The sequence below is a fragment of the Dysidea avara genome, chromosome 10 (genome assembly GCF_963678975.1).
Source record: "Dysidea avara chromosome 10, odDysAvar1.4, whole genome shotgun sequence".
NCBI classification, from domain to species: Eukaryota; Metazoa; Porifera; class Demospongiae; order Dictyoceratida; family Dysideidae; genus Dysidea; species Dysidea avara.
Genome location: NC_089281.1, coordinates 17,020,624 through 17,044,630, shown reverse-complemented (window position 1 = coordinate 17,044,630; position 24,007 = coordinate 17,020,624). Strand labels below are relative to the sequence as shown.

The 24,007-nt window shown below is 37.8% G+C and overlaps 2 protein-coding genes across 2 annotated transcripts; both read right to left on the bottom strand.

Moving 5' to 3' along the window:
* Window positions 1–5,043: 5,043 nt before the first annotated feature.
* LOC136236986 (charged multivesicular body protein 5-like) lies at window positions 5,044–21,740 on the bottom strand. Its single transcript, XM_066027222.1, has 6 exons — window positions 21,535–21,740; window positions 21,162–21,407; window positions 21,041–21,112; window positions 20,507–20,618; window positions 5,233–5,348; window positions 5,044–5,178 (listed from the first exon to the last, which is right to left on the bottom strand). Exons 1-6 carry the CDS (start codon window positions 21,601–21,603, stop codon window positions 5,128–5,130), a joined length of 666 nt encoding a protein of 221 aa, XP_065883294.1. The 5' UTR covers window positions 21,604–21,740; the 3' UTR covers window positions 5,044–5,127.
* LOC136236984 (large ribosomal subunit protein mL45-like) lies at window positions 21,701–24,007 on the bottom strand. The gene is made up of 6 exons (XM_066027220.1): window positions 23,695–24,007; window positions 23,026–23,143; window positions 22,873–22,980; window positions 22,173–22,221; window positions 21,975–22,121; window positions 21,701–21,928 (listed from the first exon to the last, which is right to left on the bottom strand). Exons 1-6 carry the CDS (start codon window positions 23,960–23,962, stop codon window positions 21,722–21,724), a joined length of 897 nt encoding a protein of 298 aa, XP_065883292.1. The 5' UTR covers window positions 23,963–24,007; the 3' UTR covers window positions 21,701–21,721.

Genomic DNA, 24,007 nt, shown 5'->3' with positions numbered 1-24,007 from the left:
TCCGCATTCTATAGTAATACAGCCATCATTATAATACTCGGCCTTTATTCATATACCAGTGCAAAACTTTTATTTTTTTACTCTGATATCTCACCATGCATGTTGCTTTAACACACTATTAACTTTGTAACTAGCAGTGATAACTTGAAATGTTTCCTTATCAATTAAGTTCTTCATATACAGATATATACTGCCACCTGTATGGCTATTAAAACTCAAAACACTGTCTTTTGTTGTCATAAAACATTGATGCAAACTGGACTTACTTGTGGCAATAAATCAATAATCACCAATATTTTGCTATGCACACAGTAAATGAATTTTATTCAGTGAAGCTATTTTACACCAAAGAATTTTTACATGAAAATGTGAATTACAGTACATAGTTACAGGCAAGACATAACTTTGCAGCAATTGACACATAGCTAATTATAATTATGGGAACAATGTATATTTGATGTATGATAGTTACATGTATGGATGATCTTGAATTTCTATCAGCTTAATTGCTATATTACATAGTAGTTAAATGACATGAGGTTTGTATCTGAATTGCAAACATATACATGATGAGTATAGGTTGACCTGGGGACCATGCAAGGACCAGGCAACCCATGAGGGGATCCAACTCTTCTTGGAATTTTATACATTTTAATACTTGTACTAGGTACCCCTACAAGTAGTCTTGCATGTCCAATCCAGTCACAGTATCTCACATGCTGTTTAAGCAAATTAGCATCTCTGAAAAAAGTTTCTGAAGCTGACTGCATTTATAGGCCACTCGTCTGCTAAAAACAAATATTCAGCAATTACTATATAGCTAAGCAAGTTTCAGTCTAGCAGCTCCACAACCAGACTTTGTATATCGTGGTGCATTTGCACAATATTTCTAAACTTTAGTAGCTAGGTGATATGATAGACTAGTATACTCATTGTGCAGCAGGTAAGTGGCCTATAAATTCAGTCAGCTTCAGACACTTTTTCAGAGGCACTTACAATTTCTAATTGGTTTAAACATTCATGTGAGACACTGCATTTGACAGGGAAAAGTGAATTGGTCATACACAGTGCACTTGGGCAAAGGGCAAAGTGTTTACAGAACCAAATGGGTGTTAATGCTATGAACTAATTAGTTGCATGTGTGGCTTAAAAGTACCTAGACAGCCTATAGCTTTGTTACAACCACTTGTATACTGGGTTACAAGTTACAACTAGCTAATTGGCAACACTTAGACTAACATCTAACGGCACCCTTGAATCTGTCCTCACACCATACTACAAAACATAATATAGAGCTTGTGAATTTATAAGGCTTATCAAGACTCCATAAATATAATATCAATTCAAGAGTCCATAAATATAATATCAAGAGTCGAACTCTTGCTTATGTGAAGAGTTACTTATCAGGTATAGCTAGAGCTCATATGATACACATAATATTATCAGCTATTTATTAGTGACTTATTCATTTCTGTATCTACCACCAGGACAACGAAAAGCATCCCAAGGACCACATCCATAGTAATAAGTAGTGTACACAGATACATAGTAACTTTCTCGAAAGTAAATCAATCTGGCAGTGTAGCCAGAAGCTTGACGGTAGCAGATTCTGTATATACAAAATTTGAGACAAACTAAAACATTTTAGTATAGCTAATGGCTATAATCTAACTATCAACATATATTATGATGGTATTTCTCGGAAGTATGCATAGTGTGCTGACTGACTCAGTATTAAAAAAAAATCTAGACTGACTGACTAGAGTAAGCCACCAATGTTCGACCACCATAGGTTCGGACGCGATTTTTCTTTAAACCCGCAAAGAAAATTTCTGCTCTTGCTATGTCTTTGGAGAAGTCTAGGCCATAAACTCTTGCATGCAAAATTTCAGACCTGCAGCTTTCTTTGTCTGGCTGCAGGAGTTGCAAAAGTGACCTGTCCAAATGTTCTCAATTCTCGGACAAAAATATGTACTATCGGTTGAATGGCACTGCTCGTAATGCTTAAAGCTGATCAAGTCTTTCTGTGTTTGATATGAAAGAGAAACTCTTACACTCTCCAAATATATGCAGATATTTGGCTTGGTCCTTATTGGCTGTGAATTACAAAGCTCCAAAGTCACCTCTGTGGAGCAATCTTAAATTCGGCCATATGTGAAGCTTGTACAAATCAAATAGTTACCTATATCGAAGTCAAAACTATTCTTATGAACATTGAGGGCATCAGCTACCATTCAATAGTAAATAGATACATGCACAATGACCGCACCTTGATTTTTTCCCGAATAGCTACATTGCATTTAGGCTTCTCTGACAGTAACAGCCTACCTACTGCACCCAGCACACATATACACAATCCACATCCACTTAAATGGGGTTTTTATTATCCCCAAGTCTTAAAATTGTCAAAAGTTTTTGTTCAAAATGTCCAGGATATTAGCCAGGTCGAAATACTCTAATAGAGCAGTCACTTACTCTAATAATACAGTCAACCATCACGTGTAATCAGTATTTAAGCTTGTAATCAATGAAATTCACATATTAATAGTCTTATTGAAGTGATTATGCCTCAGCCCTCAGATTTTCTGACTAATCCAATTGTATAATAGGTGACTGTTCTATTAGAGTGTTTCGATCTGGCTAATTTCCTTGACATTTTGGAGAGAAACTTTTGACATTTTTAAGACAGGGTTAGTCATAATTCCATTTAAGTGGATTTGGATTGTGTATATGTTTGCTGGGTGCAGTAGGTAGGCTGCTACTGTCAGAGAAGCCTAAATGCAGTGTAGCTATTCGGGAAAAAATCAAGGTGTGGTCATTGTGCATGTATCTATTTACTATTGAACGGTAGCTGATGCTCTCAGTGTTCATAAAAATAGCTTTGAATTTGATATAGGTAACTGTTTGATTTGTATACGAGCTTCATATGTGGCCGAATTTAAGATTGCTCCACAGAGGTGACTTTGGAGCTTTGTAATTCACAGCCAATAAGGACTAAGCCAAATATCTGCATATATTTGGAGAGTATAATAGTTGCTCTTTCATATCAAGCACAGAAAGACTTGATCAGCTTCAAGCATTATGAGCAGTGCCACTCCACCGATAATACATATTTTTGTCCGAAAATTGAGAACATTCGGACAGGTCACTTTTGCAGCTCCTGCAGCCAGACAAAGAAAGCTGCAGGTCTGAAATTTTGCATACAAGAGTTTATGGCCTAGACCTCTCCAAAGGCATAGCAAGAGCAGAAATTTTCTTTGCGGGCTTAAAGAAAAATCGCGTCCGAACCTATGGTGGTCGAACATTGATGGCTTACTCTATATATATAACATTATTTATTTGTTTCATTGCTTTACAGATACACAGCAAAATTACAAGGATGGTAGGTACAATAATAAGACAGTATGATTGGAAAGGTGATCTGAAGGACAAATGACAATCAATGCCAGATGCCTATAAAACTAACTACTTATACTTAACTTAATTACCAAAAGCCTATAAAACTAGTTATTACAATAAATGATAGTTACAAGGGTTGGGGAGCTTAGCACAATTACAACAAGGACATGCGAAATGGAAAGTACATTTATTATTTGAATTAAAATTGTTTAAAAAATGTTCCCATAAATAGCTCTTTAACTGTTGCTTAATTGTGTTGAAGGAGAGGGTAAGGTCAATTACTGGTAGAGAATTCCATAATCTGGGAAGTCTATAAAAATAAGAATTGGCATATTGAATTACTTAAAATCTTGTGATGTAGTTTGATATTGGTATTAGAATTATTGAAGGTTACATAATTGGAGATGTTAAAACTAGGAGTAGGATACTTTAATGATCTGATGAAAAATAGAATGTCTAGTAATTCAAATGTGTACATTAAGGGTAATAGTTTGAGATCCATAAGTCTTTCCTTGTAATCCGAAGTAAAATCGTTTAAAATAAATTTGGTGGCACGTCGCTGAATTCTTTCCAACATCGAAATATCATTAATGAGATTGGGCCGCCACAAAGGAGAGCAATACAATAAGGTTGATCTGACTAAGGTTAAATAAAGAGTTCTTTTGGGTTGGATTGATATAGTGTTTTTGAATGTTCGCCGTATCAGACCAATTGATTTATAAGCCTTAGCTGTAATGGCTTCGTAATGGGATTGCCAAGTTAAGTTTGTTGTAAATATGATGCCAAGATCTTTGTGTTGAGGTACTTTAGATAGTTCAAAATTATCAAGATTGTAAACAGTGATAGCTGAAGTTGATGATGGTAAACACTGTAGGACAACACATTTGTTAACTTTGAAAGAAAGAAGGTTCTCTGTACTCCACCTATATAATAGGTTCAAGTCATGTTGGAGATGAGTGGAGTCCATATGAGTTCTTATAGGTAGATAACACTTGAGGTCATCGGCAAACTTGAATATAGTTGAATGTACTATACAATGATTTAAAACAATTAATTGAATTAGCATCTACAACATAGCCTATGTAGAGTATTATAAAGTAGAAGATAGTTACGTAGTTTTATTAGTTGTTGTACCCTATTGTCTGGTCTGTTTTGTTTTACTCCGTACATTATAGTGACTCCCCATCATGATTACAGGGACTTTTAGGAAACACTGCACGACATGCATGTTCGTTTGTCTGTGCATTTGTTCTTTGTGCCATTTCAGTGTAACCAGCTTTCTTTTACAACTCGAGTCACAACTTTATTAATAATGATTTTTATCGTTTTTAGCATTATAGTGTATGTGTATGACATGCAAAATCTTTAGCCATGCATATGGCAATCCACGCAATGTTCAAATGCATGTGCATGTAATGAACTGCAACTTACCCCGACTGCGCCGCAGCAACCCATGACAAGAACACAATAACTAAGCCGATCACATGCAGCAGCGCCGACATAGCAGCCACCAACCTCCACAACTACAGCAAACTGCCCTATATACACTGCATAGCATGTGTAGCCAGCCACACCTAAAAAACAAACCTTTGATAGTACCACATTATTTAAACCACATCATGCCACTATCTACGATTCCGCAGCTTAGTGGTTATACAATTGATGTTTACAAACAGGCTGAGAATATATTTATACAAATACATTATTGTTTTGACATAAAATTTAATGTTATGAGTTAGAAACTTGTGGGAGACCAAATTCATCCAGTACCACTCCATCCTGTAGTAACAAGACACATGATAAGCTACACACTTTCAATTAATGTACACTCACATTTGTTTGTCCACCTGTAGTCTGCGGGATGGTGCTCGGGGGGTCAGGAATTGTTGTTGAGTCTAAATATGAAGTGTCTTCATCAAGTAGCATGTCATCCCCTAAAGCATCCAGTTCTGAAAATACAACAAAAGGGAACTAACACTGTAGCTCTATCATAACATGGAATTCTATACTACCCACAATATGAGGAATAGTAAACCACTAACAATATTGCCAAGACAGGCCTTCAAACCATCATTCCTGGGTTTCACAAAGCAACAAGTGACAACTAAGCCTATCATTCCAAGTTAAGCATTTTTAGGGACCTTTAACAACTGTACCACAAGTATTTCGTTGAAGTAGTAAGACTTACACTGTAATACCTGACTAACTTGTGATTTATCAGTGTATACTTTATTTAATGACTTCAAAGCATCATACTTCCTTTAATTAACCCTTTATTACCGAAGTTTTTTTTACAAAACCACAATTGTGAAAACTTTTATGGCTTGTGTGAACTGTGTGCAGTACGAGTGGACCCCACCCATTAATTAACCCATCAAGCTATATACCGTTTGATAGCCATCTCTCTCTTCTACCTACACAGTTAGAATACTTACAGATTACACACACAACTCACACGCTATGAAGTAAAGAAAGCGTATCTTCTCCGTATCGCCATGGCATTGAAAGATGGGCGCCGCCATCTTACTAATCAACGCGATGACATCACACTATTTATTTTTAGAATCCTTATCACGTGGGGAATGGAGTAATTCTAAGTAAAGCCTCCTAGTAGCAGGGAGAAGGCGAACATGGAGTTTTAAACAGGTATTATTGTTTTGTATACGCTATTTTATATTGCCAAGTGCCATAACTTGCCCATGCTTCTTCCTATTGCCGAACGGTAAACTTCATTAGAAGCGCCCGGTCCTTCTGAGCAGTTTGGTAGCAATTTCAGCTTCGTAGCCCCTAGGAAAAAGGAGTTATGGCTCCGTCTATAAAGGGCACTCGTTATGGCAATATATTAGCCATTCGATAATAAAGGGTTAATTTCCATGGTAACATTGTTGACTCCTTTCTTGGTGGTGTAACAGTATAGGTAATGTGATTAATGTATGTTTATTTTATAGAGTGTGATGGTGTGTGCTGCTATGGTAGTGTTGTTGACAGCTCTCTTAATTGGAGTCATCAAGTCTCTACGGGTGGTGTTTATCATCATGCACCCAACGTGTGCTTTATTGACAAAGAAAACTAAAGTACACTTTCCCCATTTGAGCTTTGATGACATCATACATTATTGGATGTGATGTGTAAAAAGTTTAAATATGATGTTTACGTGTGTTCGTGCTACTCATTTACCTTTTGCAATTGCAAATGAAATATAAACCAACATTGAAACTGGGTTACTACCGCTAACCTGGATGACCCACTGACTCAGATTTAACTGTGGGGTTTCACTAGCATATCAAGTTAAGTACATGGGTAGTGATAAGTATGTTGGCTTGGTTCAAAATAAGTTCACAGACTGATATTATCTGAATGCACTGAGAATATTAACAAGAGTTGTTACCTGTTGGAAGTTTCACAAAGCCACACCCATTTATAGTAAAAAAAGTTTCACATACCCGATAAGTGGGTGTGGCTCACTAAGAAGCTGGTTTGCTGTAATACTAGACATTTGCTTGTACAATCAACATGCATTTTTACAATTACATTGATTTGTGCATCAAACATTGATCGATTAGTAGGCATGACAGCAACAGACATGGATTCATGCATACTTAAAAACAGCAACACACCTTCTTTCTATCATGAGCACGGTGTTATCATCTTCCTTATTACTATTACCATATTTATACAGCTACAGCTAAAGCACTTTGCATCTGCGATTAACAGCGTGCATAGCTAGGCAACTTGTTAACCTTGTTACACATCAGCTTTTAAGCACTAAGAATTTGGAGCAGTATTATTCACAGCTGATGGTGCTTGTTAACATTTGCAATGGATAAAGTGTTTACAAGGAAAATTCTGGGATAAAAAGGAGTGAGGCTTGCTTTATGGATTATGGTGCATGTCCATGACCTATCTTTGATTTTGTTTTTGAATGAAGACAGTCCAATCTGGGACATTTCTACTTGTCTAAACGCCAAATTATGCATGCGGAACCATAAAATTTCAGATTTGCTGGTGTGTGCTACATTTAGCGCTACATTTAGGTAATGAAATCTGTCTTATTAAACCCAGGAAGCTGAAGACTTGTTATATTATATTTTTCCTCCATGATCATTGTACGTGGATGGGTTATCAAAGATCAAAATACTCTAATAGAGCAGTCATGTAAATGTAGTATCATGCAGTACAGTAGTACTATATCTAATCCAACAGCTAAGCTGTAAAAAAAGAGTGTGGCCCCCAAAAATACTGGTGAAAAAAGATGTGAAATCCAAGGTGGCGGCCAAGAAATGGCTGTGATGATAGGTTAATGGCAAAAATTTTAATAACGACAATTCAGGTGAATTTGGTGCCAAATCTCCTAGTGAAACTTGGAGGAGGCAACACAAATTCACCTAAATTGTTGTTATTAAAATTTTTGCCTTTAACCTACCATCATAGCCATTTCTTGGGACGCCACCTTGGATTTCACATATTTTTTTCACCATAGCCTTTTTGGGGGGCCGCATTTTTTTACAGCTTAGCTGTCTTGGATTAGATACAGTACTACTGTACTGCATACTACATTTACATGACTGCTCTGTTAGAATATTTTGATCTTTGACAACCCGTCCATGTTGGATTTCACATCTTTTTTTCACCATACCCTTTTTGGGGGCCGTACTCTTTTTTTTTTACAGCTTGGCTATTTTGGATTAGATATCACTTCTTTTGTATTTGTATACCACAAAGCTGGCCTATGGCCGGTTTTAAACCTATCTTTTTTTCTTTACCACAGGAAGGAGAAAGTTTTAAAGCAGATTTTAAACACTTTAACTATTTTTGATTTATCAGTAAACATACGGGTTGCTGTATTTGGCAGATCACGGATCGACGGATTATGGATTGACGGATCATGTGATGAACATATTCCACTGCTTATTGGAGATGTTTATAAGTATTGTGTCGGTGTTGTAGCATACTTGGTATAATAATTATTGTACTAATGATGACAAAACACTGCACACTTCATTTCATCACTAAAATGCTCATGCATCGTTCCAGATTTACGGATTTAGCTACGGCCGTTTACAGTCATACGTATATAGTTTTTTGTGTGGCTAAATTAACATAATAACAATAGCACACAAAAAACAAACAACAACAATTACAAGATTAAAGAAGTGAGTCCTGTTTCTGCCTGTACCAGCTCCACAGCATTTGTCAAGACTGGTCTACCAAAGGAGCCTGCAGAAAGGCGAGATCCTCTCACACATTGGATGGCAGAACGTATAAACAAAGAGAAAGATAAGCAGCATCGTAGCCATCCCATCACAGCAACATAAAGTTCAGACCATTTCTCACAGCCAAACGTTTGTAAGAAGCACAGACCTCATTGGCCATCCTTCCAGTTGCAGATAGCGCGTCTATATAGTCCACTATCTGGCACTGCACGTGCACATTGTTAGCCATGGATAGGCAGGTGTTTGAGGAGAATATGGAATTTCATGATCGACTTCTGAGTAAGTCAACTTAGTAAGCTGATTAGCTACTGACGATCTTCTTTATTGAAATGAAGATTCTGAACAGAAAAACAGGTCAATTCAGCAGTCTGATGGCCAGGGCATACTCTCCTCCCATGAGAAAAGAAGGTAAATTATAGAATGATTGTAGGATTACAGCTGTGACATGGGCTGGTTGTAATTAGTCTCACCTTCCCGACTAAACGACAAATACTGGTTGGTTTAGGCTTTAATAGCTACACAGTTTGATCAAAGGTAGACCTAATCTACAAATGTATTAAATAATGTGATGTTGGCGGCTTTACCTTCAATTGTTACAGTGATCATGTAGCTAGCTAGCTAAATCCAGGAAAGGCGTGTGGGCATTTTAGTGATGAAGTGATGGGTGCAGTATTTTGTCATTATTAGTAAAATAATTATTATACCACATATACTACAACACTGACACAATACTTATAAACATCTCCAATGAGCAGTAGAATATGCTCATCACGTGATCTGTCGATCCACAATCCACCAAATACAGTAACCTGTAAATATATAAATGATATATATATATATATATATATAACACTTTCACACCTCAGGAACCGCCCGGGCTACATTTTGTATGTATCCCAGCAAGCCGGGCTACAACTGGGCAGTGATTATATAGATGTTGAGGCTGAAATCGATTGTGGGGATCAATTTATACTCACGTGATTAGGATGCACAACTTGGATTTCGCCATGAAAACCATTTCAGACGGAGAGCGTTTTGCTATCCTTGCCATCCCACGAGTTAAAACGTTGGACTAAGGTGAGAACTAGTGCTATAGCTTATTCACCGATCGTTTCTGCACGTTTTCAAATACGGACACACCTCCATCACAATGCTACCACTCTACACAGAGTAACCACTTTACAAGCAAGCATACCAATCTAGGTCTTTAGTGAACTCTGTAGTTTTTCCATAAATGATTCAATATTAAAACATTAAACTCACGTAACCAAAATTCTTTGTGATATTTCTAGGATATGTCCATTCATCATGACCGAATGTAACCAGAACGTACTAGCTGTTGACCCATAATCGAAAATATTTGGTTTGCATATATGTGACCGTCTCAGCAAAAACCCAATATGTTTGCACAAGCATGCGTTTTGAGAAAAATGAAATTTAAAAATAATTCGTAAAATTATGCAAGCTACAAAGAAAAATACGCAAGTTTTCCTCGGGCCAGTATTTGAAGAAGGAAGACTCAAGTCGATTAAACCTATATACCATCTTATTCGCCTGCTCATGGAGAGTTCAAAAATCTTTATTTCGTTTCTGTAGCTTCAACGGTATGCGTGACACGTGCGTTTGTTTATGATGCGGTAAACGTAAACAAGATTGTCATCGTTTCGTCTACTAAACCGCTTTCATATCCATATGCGCAAGTGTCTACAGGGCGAACACTATACCTTGGCTGATGTGCTGATCCATGGTGAACATTGTGAGCCAAATTGCAACGTTGTATACTAATCCAAACGGAAGTTATGACTGCGAATGTAAGCGCCTGTAGTTTATTTTCAGTATAGTCGCTGTACAAATCGATTATCTTGCTCTTCCTACTGTCTAGTGCTATAATTTCAAAACTGCACACCACAGAAGACTGAAATCTTGGTTATCCATTCCTTGGACACTGCTAATAATGCTGAGTGAATAAAAAAATTTTTTTTAAATTGTGCGAACAAGTCGGGTTTTTGCTGAGACAGTCACATATAATACAGGCAGTGGCTGCACTCGTATTGGCTTGGGTGATTGATCACTCTATACAGGCTATCAGCCTGATAAGTGTTACCAAGAGTTCATAATATATATATTTAGTATGTACTCTTGCACCAAGAGTACATAATATATATATTTAGGGTGCTACACATTAGCTGTAACACAGGGCATTCAGACTTTGCCTGATATGTATTCCCTCATTCCCGTGTTACAACTATTACATATATATTTAATTTATTTATTACATGCAAATTATTCCCTACAGGATTAACTTGTTTGCAGCTGATATCTCTACTAGGTGACTTGAAATGTAGCTGAACTCTCTATACGGTGACTTGCTTGCAGCTGAACTCTCTACAGGATTCTCTCTACAGGGTAGCTTGTTTCCAACTGAACTCTCTACAGGATTCTCTCTACAGGATGGCTTGGTTTCTAGCTGAACTCTCTACAGGGATATCTGTTTCTAGTTGAACTTATACGGGTGATTTGTAGGGCTGCACCGATTCTAGTATTGGTATCGGTATCGTGGCGATACTGCTGTTTTCATGAAGTATCGGAATCGGCCATTATATTGTTGCAGATACCGATTCTTATCACGTGCGAGAATAAAATAACGTTTGTTTGAACTTGCTTATTTTACTAGCACAGTGGACACCTAAAAGTATCAAGTGTAACACTAATAACTACCAGCAAAATTACTGATCTATGCTGAAACCTACGTGTGAAAACGCTTTACTGCGAAAAAGATTAATATCTAATCAAAAACAGCCAAGCTGTAAAAAAAGGTGCGGCCCCCAAAAAGGCCATGGTGAAAAAAGATGTGAAATCCAAGGTGGCGGCCAAGAAATGGCTGTGATGGTAGGTTAATGGTTACATTTTAATAACAACAATTCAGGTGAATTTGGTGCCAAGACCAAGCGGCACCAAGACCAAGCGGCACAAAATTCACCTGAATTGTCATTATTAAAATGTAACCATTAACCTACCATCACAGCCATTTCTTGGCCGCCACCTTGGATTTCACATCTTTTTTCACCATGGCCTTTTTGGGGGCCGCACCTTTTTTTACAGCTTGGCTGTTTTTGATTAGATATCACTTCTTTTTGTATTTGTATACTGCAAAGCCGGCCTATGGCTGGCTTTGGGGCTTTTTTAACCCATGTGTTTTTTTCTTTACTACAGGAAGAAGAAAAGAACTTAAAGAAGAATTTTAGTACTTCAATTATTTTTGATTTTATTAGTAATTATACAAATTATATACATATATTTATTACATGCCCATTATGCCCCACAGGATATTTTTTTGCAGCTGATCTCTCTACTGGGTGACTTGAAATGTAGCTGAACTATATACAGGATGGTTTCTTTGTAGCTGAACTCTCTACAAGGTAACCTCTTCTAGCTGGTCTCTCTACAGGGTATTTTGTTTCTAGCTGAACTCTCTACAGGTGATTTGTTTGCAGCTAAACTCTCTACATGGTGGTGTCTTTGTAGCTGAACTCTCTACATGATGGTTTCTTTGTAGCTGAACTCTCTATAAGGTGACTTCGTCTAGCTGAACTCTCTACAGGGTGATTTTTTTGTAGCTGAACTCTCTGCAGGGTGATTTGTTTGCAGCTGAACTGTCTACATGATGGTTTCTTTGTAGCTGAACTCTCTACAAGGTGACTTCGTCCAGCTGATCTCTCTACGGGGTGATTTGTTTCTAGCTGAACTCTCTACAGGTGATTTGTTTGCAGCTAAACTCTCTACATGGTGGTTTCTTTGTAGCTGAACTCCCTACATGATTGTTTCTTTGTAGCTAAACTCTCTACAAGGTAACTTCTTCTCTACAGGGTGATTTGTTGTAGTTGAATTCTCTACAGGGTGGTTTGTATGAGGCTGAATTCTCTACATGGCGGTTTCTTTGTAGCTGAACTCTCTACAGAGTGATTTGTTTGCAGCTGAACTCTCTACATGATGGTTTCTTTGTAACTGAACACTCTACAAGGTGACTTCTTCTAGCTGATCTTTCTACAGGGTGAATTGTTGTAGCTTAACTATCTACAAGGTAACTTCTTCTAGCTGATCTCTATACAGGGTGATTTGTTTGTAGTTGAATTCTGTACAGGTGGTTTCTTTGTAGCTGAACTCTGTACATGATGGTTTCTTTGTAGCTGAACTCTTTACAAGGTGACTTCTTCTAGCTGAACTCTCTACGGGGTAATTTCTTTGTAGCTGAACTCTCTATATGATGGTTTCTTTGTAACTGAACTCTCTACAAGGTAACTTCTTCTAGCTGATCTTTCTACTGGGTGATTTGTTTGCAGCTGAACTCTCTACATGGTGGTTTCTTTGTTGCTGAACGCTCTACAAGGTGAATTCTTCTACCTGATCTCTCTACAGGGTAATTTGTTTCTAGCTGAACTCTCTACTGGTGATTTGTTTGTAGCTAAACTCTCTACATGGTGCTTTCTTTGCAGCTGAACTCTCTACACAACAGTTTCTTTGTAGCTGAACTCTCTACAAGGTGACCTCTTCCAGCTGATTTCTCTACAGGGTGATTTGTTTCTAGCTGAACTCTCTACAGGTTATTTGTTTGCAACTAAACTCTCTACATCCATGGTGGTTTCTTTGTAACTGAACTCTCTACATGATGGTTTCTTTGTAGCTGAACTCTCTACAAGGTGACTTCTTCTAGCTGAACTCTCTACAGGGTGATTTCTTTGTAGCTGAACTCTCCACATGATGGTTTCTTTGTAGCTGAACTCTCTACAAGGTGACTTCTTTTAGCTGATCCCTACAGGGTGATTTGTTTGCAGCTGAACTCTTTAGGTGGTGATTTCTTTGTAGCTGAACTCTCTACAAGATGACCTCTTCTAACTGATCTCTCTACAGGGTGATTTGTTTCTAGCTGAACTCTCTACAGATGATTTGTTTGCAGCTAAACTCTTTACATGGTGCTTTCTTTGTAGCTGAACTCTCTACATGATGCTTTCTTTGTAGCTGAACTCTCTACAAGGTGACTTCTTCTAGCTGAACTCTCTACAGGGTGATTTCTTTGTAGCTGAACTCTTTAGGTGGTGATTTCTTTGTAGCTGAACTCTCTCCAAGGTGACCTCTTCTAGCCGATCTCTCTACAGCGTGATTTGTTTCTAGCTGAACTCTCTACAGGTGATTTGTTTGCAGCTAAACTCTCTACATGGTGCTTTCTTTGTAGCTGAACTCTCTACATGATGGTTTCTTTGTAGCTGAACTCTCTACAAGGTGACTTCTTCTAGCTGAACTCTCTACAGGGTGATTTGTTTCTAGCTGAACTCTCTACAGGTGATTTGTTTGCAGCTAAACTCTCTACATGGTGTTTTCTTTGTAGCTGAACTCTCTACATGATGGTTTCTTTGTAGCTGAACTCTCTACAAGGTAACTTCTTCTAGCTGATCCCTCTACAGGGCGATTTGCTTGTTGTTGAATTCTCTACACGGTAATTTGTTTGAGGCTGAACTCTCTACATGGCAGTTTCTTTGTAGCTGAACTCTCTACAAGGTGACTTTTTCTAGCTGAACTCTATACAGAGTAATTTGTTTGCAGCTGAACTCTCTACATGATAGTTTCTTTGTAGCTGAACTCTCTATAAGGTGACCTCTTCTATAGCTGAACTCTTTACATGGTGTCTAGTTTCTACCTGATCTCTCTACAGGGTGATTTGTTTGCAGCTGAAATCTCTACAGGGTGATTTGCTTGTAGCTGAACTTCTTACATTGTGTCTAGTTTCTAGCTGATCTCCACAGTGTGATTTGTTTGTAGCTGATCTCTCTACAAGTTGATTTGTGTGTAGCTGATCTCTCTGCAGGTTGATTTCTTTGTAACTGATCTCTCTACAGGGAAATTTGTTTGTAGCTGAACTCTCTATAAGGTGATTTGATCTCTCTGCAGGTTGATTTGTTTGTAGCTGAACTCTCTAAAGGGTGATTTGCTTGTAGCTGAACTCCTTACATTGTGTCTAGTTCCTAGATGATCTCTCTACAGGGTGATTTGTTTGTAGTTGATCTCTCTGCAAATTGATTTGTTTGTAGCTGAACTCTCTACAAGGTGATTTGTTTCTAGCTGATCTCTCTACAAGTTGATTTGTGTGTAGCTGATCTCTCTGCAAGTTGATTTGTTTGTAGTCGATCTCTCTACAGGGTAATTTGTTTGTAGCTGAACTGTCTATAAGGTGATATGTTTCTAGCTGATCTCTCTACAAGTTGATTTGTGTGTAGCTGATCTCTCTGCAAGTTGATTTGTTTGTAGTCGATCTCTCTACAGGGTAATTTGTTTGTAGCTGAACTGTCTATAAGGTGATATGTTTGTAGCTGATCTCTCTGCAGGTTGATTTGTTTTAGCTGAACTCTCTACAGGATGATTTGTTTCTAGCTGATCTCTCTACAAGTTGATCTGTGTGTAGCTGATCTCTCTGCAAGTTGATTTGTTTGTAGTCGATCTCTCTACAGGGTAATTTGTTTATAGCTGAACTGTCTATAAGGTGATATATTTGTAGCTGATCTCTCTGCAGATTGATTTGTTTTAGCTGAACTCTCTACAGGGTGATTTTTTTCTAGCTTATCTCTCTACAGGTTGATTTGTGTGTAACTGATCTCTCTACAAGCTGATTTGTTTGTAGCTGATCTCTCTGCAGATTGATTTGTTTTAGCTGAACTCTCTACAGGGTGATTTTTTTCTAGCTTATCTCTCTACAGGTTGATTTGTGTGTAACTGATCTCTCTACAAGCTGATTTGTTTGTAGCTGATCTCTCTGCAGGTTGATTTGTTTCTAGCTGATCTCTCTACAAGTTGATTTGTTTGTTGCTGATCACTCTAAAGATTGATTTGTTTGTAGCTGAACTCTCTGCAAAGTGTTTTGTTTGTAGCTGATCTCTCTACAGGATAATTTGTTTGTAGCTGAACTCTCTGTACAGTGATTTGTGTGTAGCTGAATTCTCTAGAGAGTGATTTAATTGTAGGTGAACTCTCTACAGGGTACATGACTTGTTTATAGCTGAACTCTCTTTAGTGTGACTTGTAATGTTCTGAATCTCTACAGTGATATAATTGTAGCTTAATTCTCCACAGGGTGACTTGCTTCTTGCTTAACTGTCTATAAGATTAACTGTTTGCAGCTGAAGTCCCTACAGAATAACTTATAATGTAATAGAATTCTATAATGGAGTAAATAAATTAGCTGAATGCTCTATTAGGGTGACTGTTCTATTAGAGTATCTCGATCTCGCATTTGCTACACAGAGTTGGCTTTCGAATCATAACTCAGTGGTTTGTAATCCAATTCTTCTATACTACTGCAAAGACTTTCTATGAAGATTATTCCAGCTATACACCGATTTTCAGCTCATTGCTCTTAGCGGTTTGCCTAGTAGGCGTAAAAACTAATACTTTTTTTATTACTAAAAATCGATCGCGTAATTGTGACACAGGTTGGGTTTTGTGTCATATCTCCGTGGTCTTAATCTCGATTCCTTTCAAACCACCAAAAGGCACTCCTACGATGGTTACTCCATCTACATAGCAATTTTCAGCTCATTCCATGAAGCGGTTTACCCTGTAGGCGTGACAACAAATCGATCTTGTTTTACGCGAATAATCGGTCATAACTCCTGAACCATTCATCGGATTTGCACCAAATTTGATGCTAGGATGCGCCTTTGGACTCCCTTTCTGTGTGCCAAATTTCAAGGCGATCGGAGCATGCGTTTGCGTTTTATAGCTATTTTTGCAAGTGTGCGAAAAGACGAAGAAGAAGAAGAAAAAAAACGAAGAAAAAAAAACGAAACTTTGGCCGCTCATATCTCGGAAATGGCTTGAGTGATTTCCTTCAAATTTGGAATGTAGACTCCCCTAGGTGCGAGAATAAAATAACGTTTGTTTGAACTTGCTTATTTTACTATCACAGTGGACACCTAAAAGTATCAAGTGTAACACTAATAACTACTAGCAAAATTACTGATCTATGCTGAAACCTACGTGTGAAAACGCTTTACTGCGAAAAAGATTAATATACTCTAATAGAACAGTCAATAACTCTAATAGAGCAATCAGGTAGAAGTGACTGTTTCAGTATTAGAATATTTTGTGTTTTTGTAGGCACCATTATGATATTATCTACACTTCTCCAGAAGAATACTGGAATATCCACTGGTTTGCATTTCAGTGACTTCCTTCTTTGTAAATCTTGATTGGCTACTTCATTATAAATATGAACCATACTGAAAACGTGTACAAGAATACCACGAAATGCACTATATAATAAATGTGTGCACTATGAAGTAGCTACTTTAAGGTACTTGGTATCAGTACTTGTACTTGCAGATACTTCCCAGCTGAGTACTTGGTATTTGAAGCATTGGTAAAAAGTGGAATCGGTGCAGCCCTAGTGATTTGTTCGTAACTGAACTCTCTATAGGATGATTTTGTTTGTAGTTGGTCTCTCTAAAGGGTGGCTTGTTTCTAGCTGATCTCTCTACAAGGCGACTTGTTTCTAGTTGATCTATCTACAGGGTGATTTGCTTGTAGCTGAACTCTCTCCAGGGTGATTTGTTTGTAGCTGATATTTCTACAAGGTAAGTTGTTTCGCTGATATCACTAGGGTGATTTGTTTATAGTTGAACTCTTACAGGGTGACTTGTTTGTAGCTGATCTCTCTACCGGGTGAGTTTTTCTAGCTGAACTCTCTACAGGGTGATTTGTTTTTAGCTGATCTCTCTACAGGGTGACTTGTTTCTAGCTGAGCTCTCCACAGGGTGACTTAATTGCTTGTAGCTGAACTCTGTACAAGGTGGTTTGTTTGTGGCTGAACTCTCTACAGGGTGAATTGGCTTCAAGCTGATCTCCCTACAGGGTGACTTGTAATGGTCTGAATCACTAGAGCGATTTATCTGTAGCTGCATGGTGACTGTTCTATTAGAGTATCTCAGCAGTTCAATGCTCTATTAGATTGACTGTTCTATTAGAGTATCTTGATCTCGCTTTTGCTACACGTAGTTGGCTTTCGAATCATAACTAAAGTGGTTTGTAATCCGATTCTTCTGTACTACTGCAAGGACTTTCTATGATGATTATTCCAGCTACATACCAATTTTCAGCTCATTGCTATAAACAGTTTGCCTGGTAGACGTGAAAACTAAGTTTTTTATTATTCATAAAATTTGATAGCGTAATTGTGACACAGGTCGGGTTTTGTGCCATATTTCCATGGTCTTTATCTCGATTCTTTTCAAACCACAAAAAGGAACGGTTACTCCATCTACATAGCAATTTTCAACTCATTCCTTTAACGAGTTTACCCTGTGGGCGTGTCAGACCATTGACCTTATTTTATGCGAATAATTGGTCATAACACCGTGACTATTCATTGGATTCCTACCAAACTTGGTACTTAGATCCGCTGTAATGAGCCCTTTAAGTGTGCCAAATTTCAGCCCGATTGGAGCACGCATTAGTGTTTTATGGTGGATTTTGAAAAGTGCGTGAAATGAAGAACAAAAAGAGAGAGAAAAAACAAAGAAATTAAAACGAAATTTTGGTCGCTCGTATTTCAGAAATGTCTGGAGTGATTTTCTTCAAATTTGGTATGTAGACTCCCCTACTTGGCCGGTATTTCTGTAGCAAATTTGGTTCCAATCGGATAAGGGATCACAGAGCTGTATAGGCGTGAAAATCGCGTTTTCTTTCTGGTAATATACTCACGGTGTGGCGCGCCAGCTTCTTGGGCCGCACGACACACTACCATGTGTCTTGACATTAGGGATCGTGAAGGTTTGGCTTTTATGGCCAAAAATATCACCCTATAACCAGCCTCACAATACCTTCATGTCGCCTTGGTAGGTATAACTAAGCCCAAAAGTGCCTTCAATATGACCTGAAATGCTTCCAAAAAGTTGCTACAAAAGTAAAATATATATTTAGTGGAATTTTCTACACTGACTAACCAAAGTCTTCAGACAAGCATAACTCGATAACGGCTAAGGCTACGGACTCAGGTTTTTCACTGTTTGACATCGCTTCGTCCCAAGACGTGCCTTTTTACAGTATGTACAATGCATGCATCATGGACTTACCTTTGTCTTCCTTGTGTCCCATTTTTTTGCTGACAGCCCAAGGTGTTGATTCGCAGTAGCTAGTGTGATGGCTAATAAAACAAATTACAGGGTTGATAAAAAGTATGCAAACTATGAAAATAACAAAAAATGAGATTGATGAAAAAAAGCTATGAAGCAAAAAGGGATTGCTGGGGATGGCAATGTCAAAAGAGGGATTTGTGGTGTACATTACCACTCCAACAATCCCTTTTGTTTCATCATAGATATTAAAGCCTATGGAACCGGGAAGGAAACCAAACGAACGTTGTGTATATCTGCCATAGGTTGTGGATGAAGCACTCCTTGGTATTGATTAAATCCAAGTGGCCAGGATGGAAGTTTGTGGTTTAGCCATCTTACAGTTGATTTCAACAACCTTGAGGTATTGTAAGAGTGTTTTAACACTTCTGGCTTCTGTTGTTTAATTGTCTTAGGAGTCATCCATTATTTTCAGCCTTTACGCAAGAGTACGCTAAGGGGGAGGAGGTTAAATCACACGTACGCTTATAAAATGATGAATAATCATTGTGTATATACTGTACATAGTATCAACATTTATACAGTATGCTTTGTGAAGGAGGGAGGGGGTTAGAAAAAAAGAGTACTCTTTGTACGCTTGCATAAAGACTGAAAATTATGGATGGTCCCTTAGGTTGTTTTCACCGCCATTAAAGATTTTGATCATCAATGGGTACCTCCATTTTTGTCTACCTGTTACAAAGAGCAGAAGTCTAGTTTCACTGGGAAAATAGTGCTGAAGTCTTCGCAATACCATGAAGTTTTGACCTGCACATGTAAAAAGAGTCAACACTCCAGTCTTCAAATGTGTTGTAGACACAAAATGAAAGCTCATAGTGACAAACTTGGAGCTGCCAGATGATGATTGCTTAATTTTTGCAGAAGTGTCATGTTCATACGCGTGTTGGCTGCTGAATTAGCAACCTGACGAGTAAAGAATGCAGATGGATAGACAGACAGCTTTTCAGATTATGTACCATTATTATTAGATGTTCATGTTCTAGAGCTGATGACAGATGCAGTGGTACAAATAAGAGCCGACCTGAGTTGGGATAGTGTGAACGAGGTGTATAAAGCAGTTATGATTGTTTTATTAGAGTATTTAAGGAAGGAATTAAACAAAGCCCTACAAGGTTGATAGAACAACCCAGCACATTCATGGTCATGCTTTGACGTACCAGCCTTATTCATGAACATTATCACTTTGTCAAAACTAAATTTATGGATAACAACATCATTAGCCACCCTTATGGTTTCTTACCTTGTACAAGAACTCTATACTTTCCTTTTTAACAATAACAACATGGAAAGTGGTTAAAATGCACACCATATCTTTTCAACATCACATCAAGAAAAATCTTGAAAAAACCGATCCATAGCCCTATAAAGAAACGCTTCCCAGTTATAAAAATTGGCCAGCAAGTTCAGCATTTATAGGTACAAATATAATTGGGGTTATTTCATAAAACTTGGTATCCTAAGCTACAATACTATCAGATGCAGAACACTTGGTTGACAAGTGGAGTTTTACACCACCCTAAATGGCTAATGTGTATTGAATGACTTTGCATAATTAATAAAGTTTTCAGATACTTTATAAAGCAAGATTCAAACAAACACTTCAATAGAACATTCATGAAACATATTGTCTGAAAGTTATGCATGCAGCACAATCCCAACATGTCATGTGTGTACATAATTATAGACGTGCACATGAGACAGTACACACTATGTTACCGGCTTCAAGGTCATCTTCATCAACATCTTCAGGTAGGCCATAAGCCCTACCTAATGTCTCCTGCACTTCATTGGCTAACTCTAGCATGTCTTCCATATCGTCTTGCATATCCTGCAGTATATTGACCAGCATTGACAAGTACAGCACATGACATATTAAAACCTTTCATGGGGTCAATTAGGGGTTCAGCAAAATCATGTCATTAAAAGACGATCATTATGAAGTATTTAAACTACTATCTATCAAGCTAGGATAAATAAGCACATCTTAACTCAGGGCACATCTTAACTCAGGGAAGTAAATCCTCAAAATTTTGCCATTCTCACCTACACATCTCTATCCACAGATATGCCACGCAGACATATTTGTAAAAATGCTTATTTGGAAAGTGATAAGGCGGACAGAACACTACATCAGTTTAGTATGAAGGCCTTCAATCCTAACCGTTAACTCAAGAAATTAGTGCATGAAAAACTGTTCAATACTGTATCTAATTTCAAATCTTATGACTTAACTAAGTGATGTACACTAACCTCAATCTTTCCAATGTCAACTTTCTTGTATTCTTTCTTCATTTCCTTCAGACCTATTTTCATAGCATCAACCTGCATGGCAAATGAGACTTATAATGTTAACACTATAGCTACAACTCACAGTTGTTTTCGTATCCTTTAACTGTTGTGTAGCAAAGTTGGTTTGTTCCATGTTAAACGACTGTTGTCTTATTCCATCAAGTTGGGCTTCATAATGTCTCTTTTGTTTAAGCACTCTCATTGCCTTCTGTTTCACCAAGTTCTTTGAAGGACCATCTCTCATTTTGTTCATCTGGTCCTTGTACTTTTTCAGTTCAATGTCCAGCTTCTGAATCTTCTTTTCTATTGACTCTCCCCTGCTGTCAACCTGATATTCGAAATAAAGCACACTAAACAACAAACGCTAAACTTTCGCTTTGTTCACAACAATCATTATATCGATTTGTATCGATGAACTACACAACACCCTTCACATGACACTAGCGTAGTCTTACATTGGCAATGGCATCCGTAAGGTTGGGAGGCGGACCCTTCTTTTTACCAGCTCCGAAAAGTCGGTTCATGTTTGAGCACTCGCTGTATACTACAACTAAATACGACGTAGAGAAATTTCTTCTTGGCCCTGTTTGCTTGTTATTTTAAATCGACACTATATTCGCATCACATGACAGTTTAGCTACATCATTGTACAGCAACTCGTGACGGTGACGTCACTACAGGTGCATTGCGCGCTAAATATGGTTGTTGCGGAGGAAGTTTTCCAGCAATTCTCCAGACGGACGACTGGTCTGTTAGCTGTCTCTCAAAAACCACATAGTCTATTGTGTCTTTGGCTTGCTTATCATCACCATCCACTAGCTTCCCTCTTTGGTCATAAGCTGCTACTAACTGTAAAATAAGTTTAAAAAAAAATTATAATGAAATTCTTTGTTACCTGCTTGGTAACCATTCGTACTACAACTTGTGCGAACATTCTCTGTCGGTCCAGTTGTGCTACAATGGCTGCAATCACCCTTGGCCTCTCAAGGGTTTCCAACATTCTCCATTTTATATTTTGAGATTTGAATTCTTTCTTCAAAGTCTATATAATTTGATCAAACAATAACCCCTTTCATCAAGATTTTCTTCTCACCAACGAAGCTACTTCTGTAGATAGCTTGAATAACAAGTCTTCATTGCCACTAAAAATATATTATAACATTATAACTTGATGCCACAGTGAGATTTAATACAACACAACACACATGACTAATACAAATTACCGTACAAAGATTTAATTCCATGTCACTATAACATCTCCAGGCTAAGGTGTAGCAAGAACAAGAGAGAATAGGATTTCTATCTTGGCACATGTGTCTGAATAAATCAGTACTTGAGAAAAGAGTATGGTGAACAATACAACAATATCTTCATCTTGGTATAGTTGCACAATATACAATTGGGGGCAGTAACCAAGGAATACACGAAGAATGTGTGCTACCTGAAGCCAGATTTTGTAAAATATTTATTATACAGAGATTTGTACCTTGAGATACAATGAAGTATTTGGTGTAAAAACGTTAGTCACTTGTAGACGGGTGGTGCTTGCAGAACAGTTGTGAGGCCCTAAACATTTTAACATTTTAACTGGAATAAAACTCCTGTGTTGGCTAAACGGATAAGTATTGATCAGCCAATGGTACATAGGATTTGCCTATTGCTCTTATTAAAGCATTAAGATACTCACACCCAATTATCATGCAGTAAGTTACCAAGCATTGAACAAATTGATTTGCACTACAAAATCACTCTTAACAATTGAAGACTTACTTTCCAACAACACTAAACCTTACTCTTGTATTGCTTTGTTAGTTGCATCGAAGTGTCTCTGAGCAAGTCTGGCAAATTCTGCAGGTTTAAAAGGGTCCCATTTACGTGTCCTCATTCTTATCATACCAATACTGTAACACACAAAATAGTAGTTATTGCTACTCATAATGACATACCTGTAAAGGGTTCTGACAAATTTCTTCAGTTCCTCACGGCTTTGTTTCACACTTTCCCAGCTGAAGCGTGGTGCCTTTGCATATTTCTCAAGTGGAATGTCTTTAACTGCAACACTTCCTGTGCAAACACAACCATTGCATAACAAAACATTAAAATGAGTGTTCTATTAGAGTGTTTACACACAAGGAACTACAGCTAAGCGTATACATACCAACTACCAGCAAAACTAGTTTTTCTTCTTTTTATAATATATTATTTTCCCGGGCTAGATGGACTGCCCTTGCCACTACCCCTACCACTGGCTGTCGTCAAAGTGCTGGACAGCTGGAAATACCAAGGCTGCCAGAATCAAGATGACCCTCGGAGTAGGCCAGATCAACATTAGATGGTATAGGATGATTAGTTGATGACTCCTCAAACACATCACAGCACATTTTACTAACGAAAAATACAACCTATATACAGACATTAACCATAGATATTAGAGTACACTCTAATATCTATGCATTAACACTCCACCTATCAGTTAACATGGAGGCAAGTTTCCTCAACACAGCAGTAGCAGGACCCATGCCAACAGCAATACCACTGTTCCAACATATTAAACTATAGCTATAAACTTTGAGGAAGTTTATTAAATATTAATTGCATGTTTCATATTTACCAACCTAAACTTTTCACTACGATAGTCGGCATAGCTTCCATCTCTGCCAATCTCTTGTCTTCGGATGATATAGGAATTTTCGAAGTCTCCGTCAATTCTCCCTCTTTCTTCTTGTGTTTACGAAGCTTTTCTAGGTAAGGGTCATTAGGTATCGACCTAAAACCTGTCTTCTCTTTGGAACGAAACAGTAAACTAGCAACTGAGAGCTGCCGCTTGCATATCAACAAATATCTGTGCCTAGCTCCAAGTAGCAGCAATCTCGTGGTCTCCATCTGGTCCTCAATGCAGTCTAATTAATGCCCTACTGATACAATTAA

Coding starts and splice junctions, on each gene's coding strand:
- LOC136236986 (XM_066027222.1), bottom strand. CDS start 21,603: ATGAACCGACTTTTCGGAGCTGGTAAAAAGAAGGGTCCGCCTCCCAAC. Junction 21,113..21,161: donor TAAAGGATACGAAAACAACT/GTGAGTTGTAGC, acceptor TTTGCCATGCAG/GTTGATGCTATGAAAATAGG. Junction 5,349..20,506: donor TGAAGATGACCTTGAAGCCG/GTAACATAGTGT, acceptor TTGTATTTTCAG/AACTGGATGCTTTAGGGGAT.
- LOC136236984 (XM_066027220.1), bottom strand. CDS start 23,962: ATGGAGACCACGAGATTGCTGCTACTTGGAGCTAGGCACAGATATTTG. Junction 22,981..23,025: donor TTTGTCAGAACCCTTTACAG/GTATGTCATTAT, acceptor TGTGTGTTACAG/TATTGGTATGATAAGAATGA. Junction 22,122..22,172: donor CTACAGAAGTAGCTTCGTTG/GTGAGAAGAAAA, acceptor CAAATTATATAG/ACTTTGAAGAAAGAATTCAA.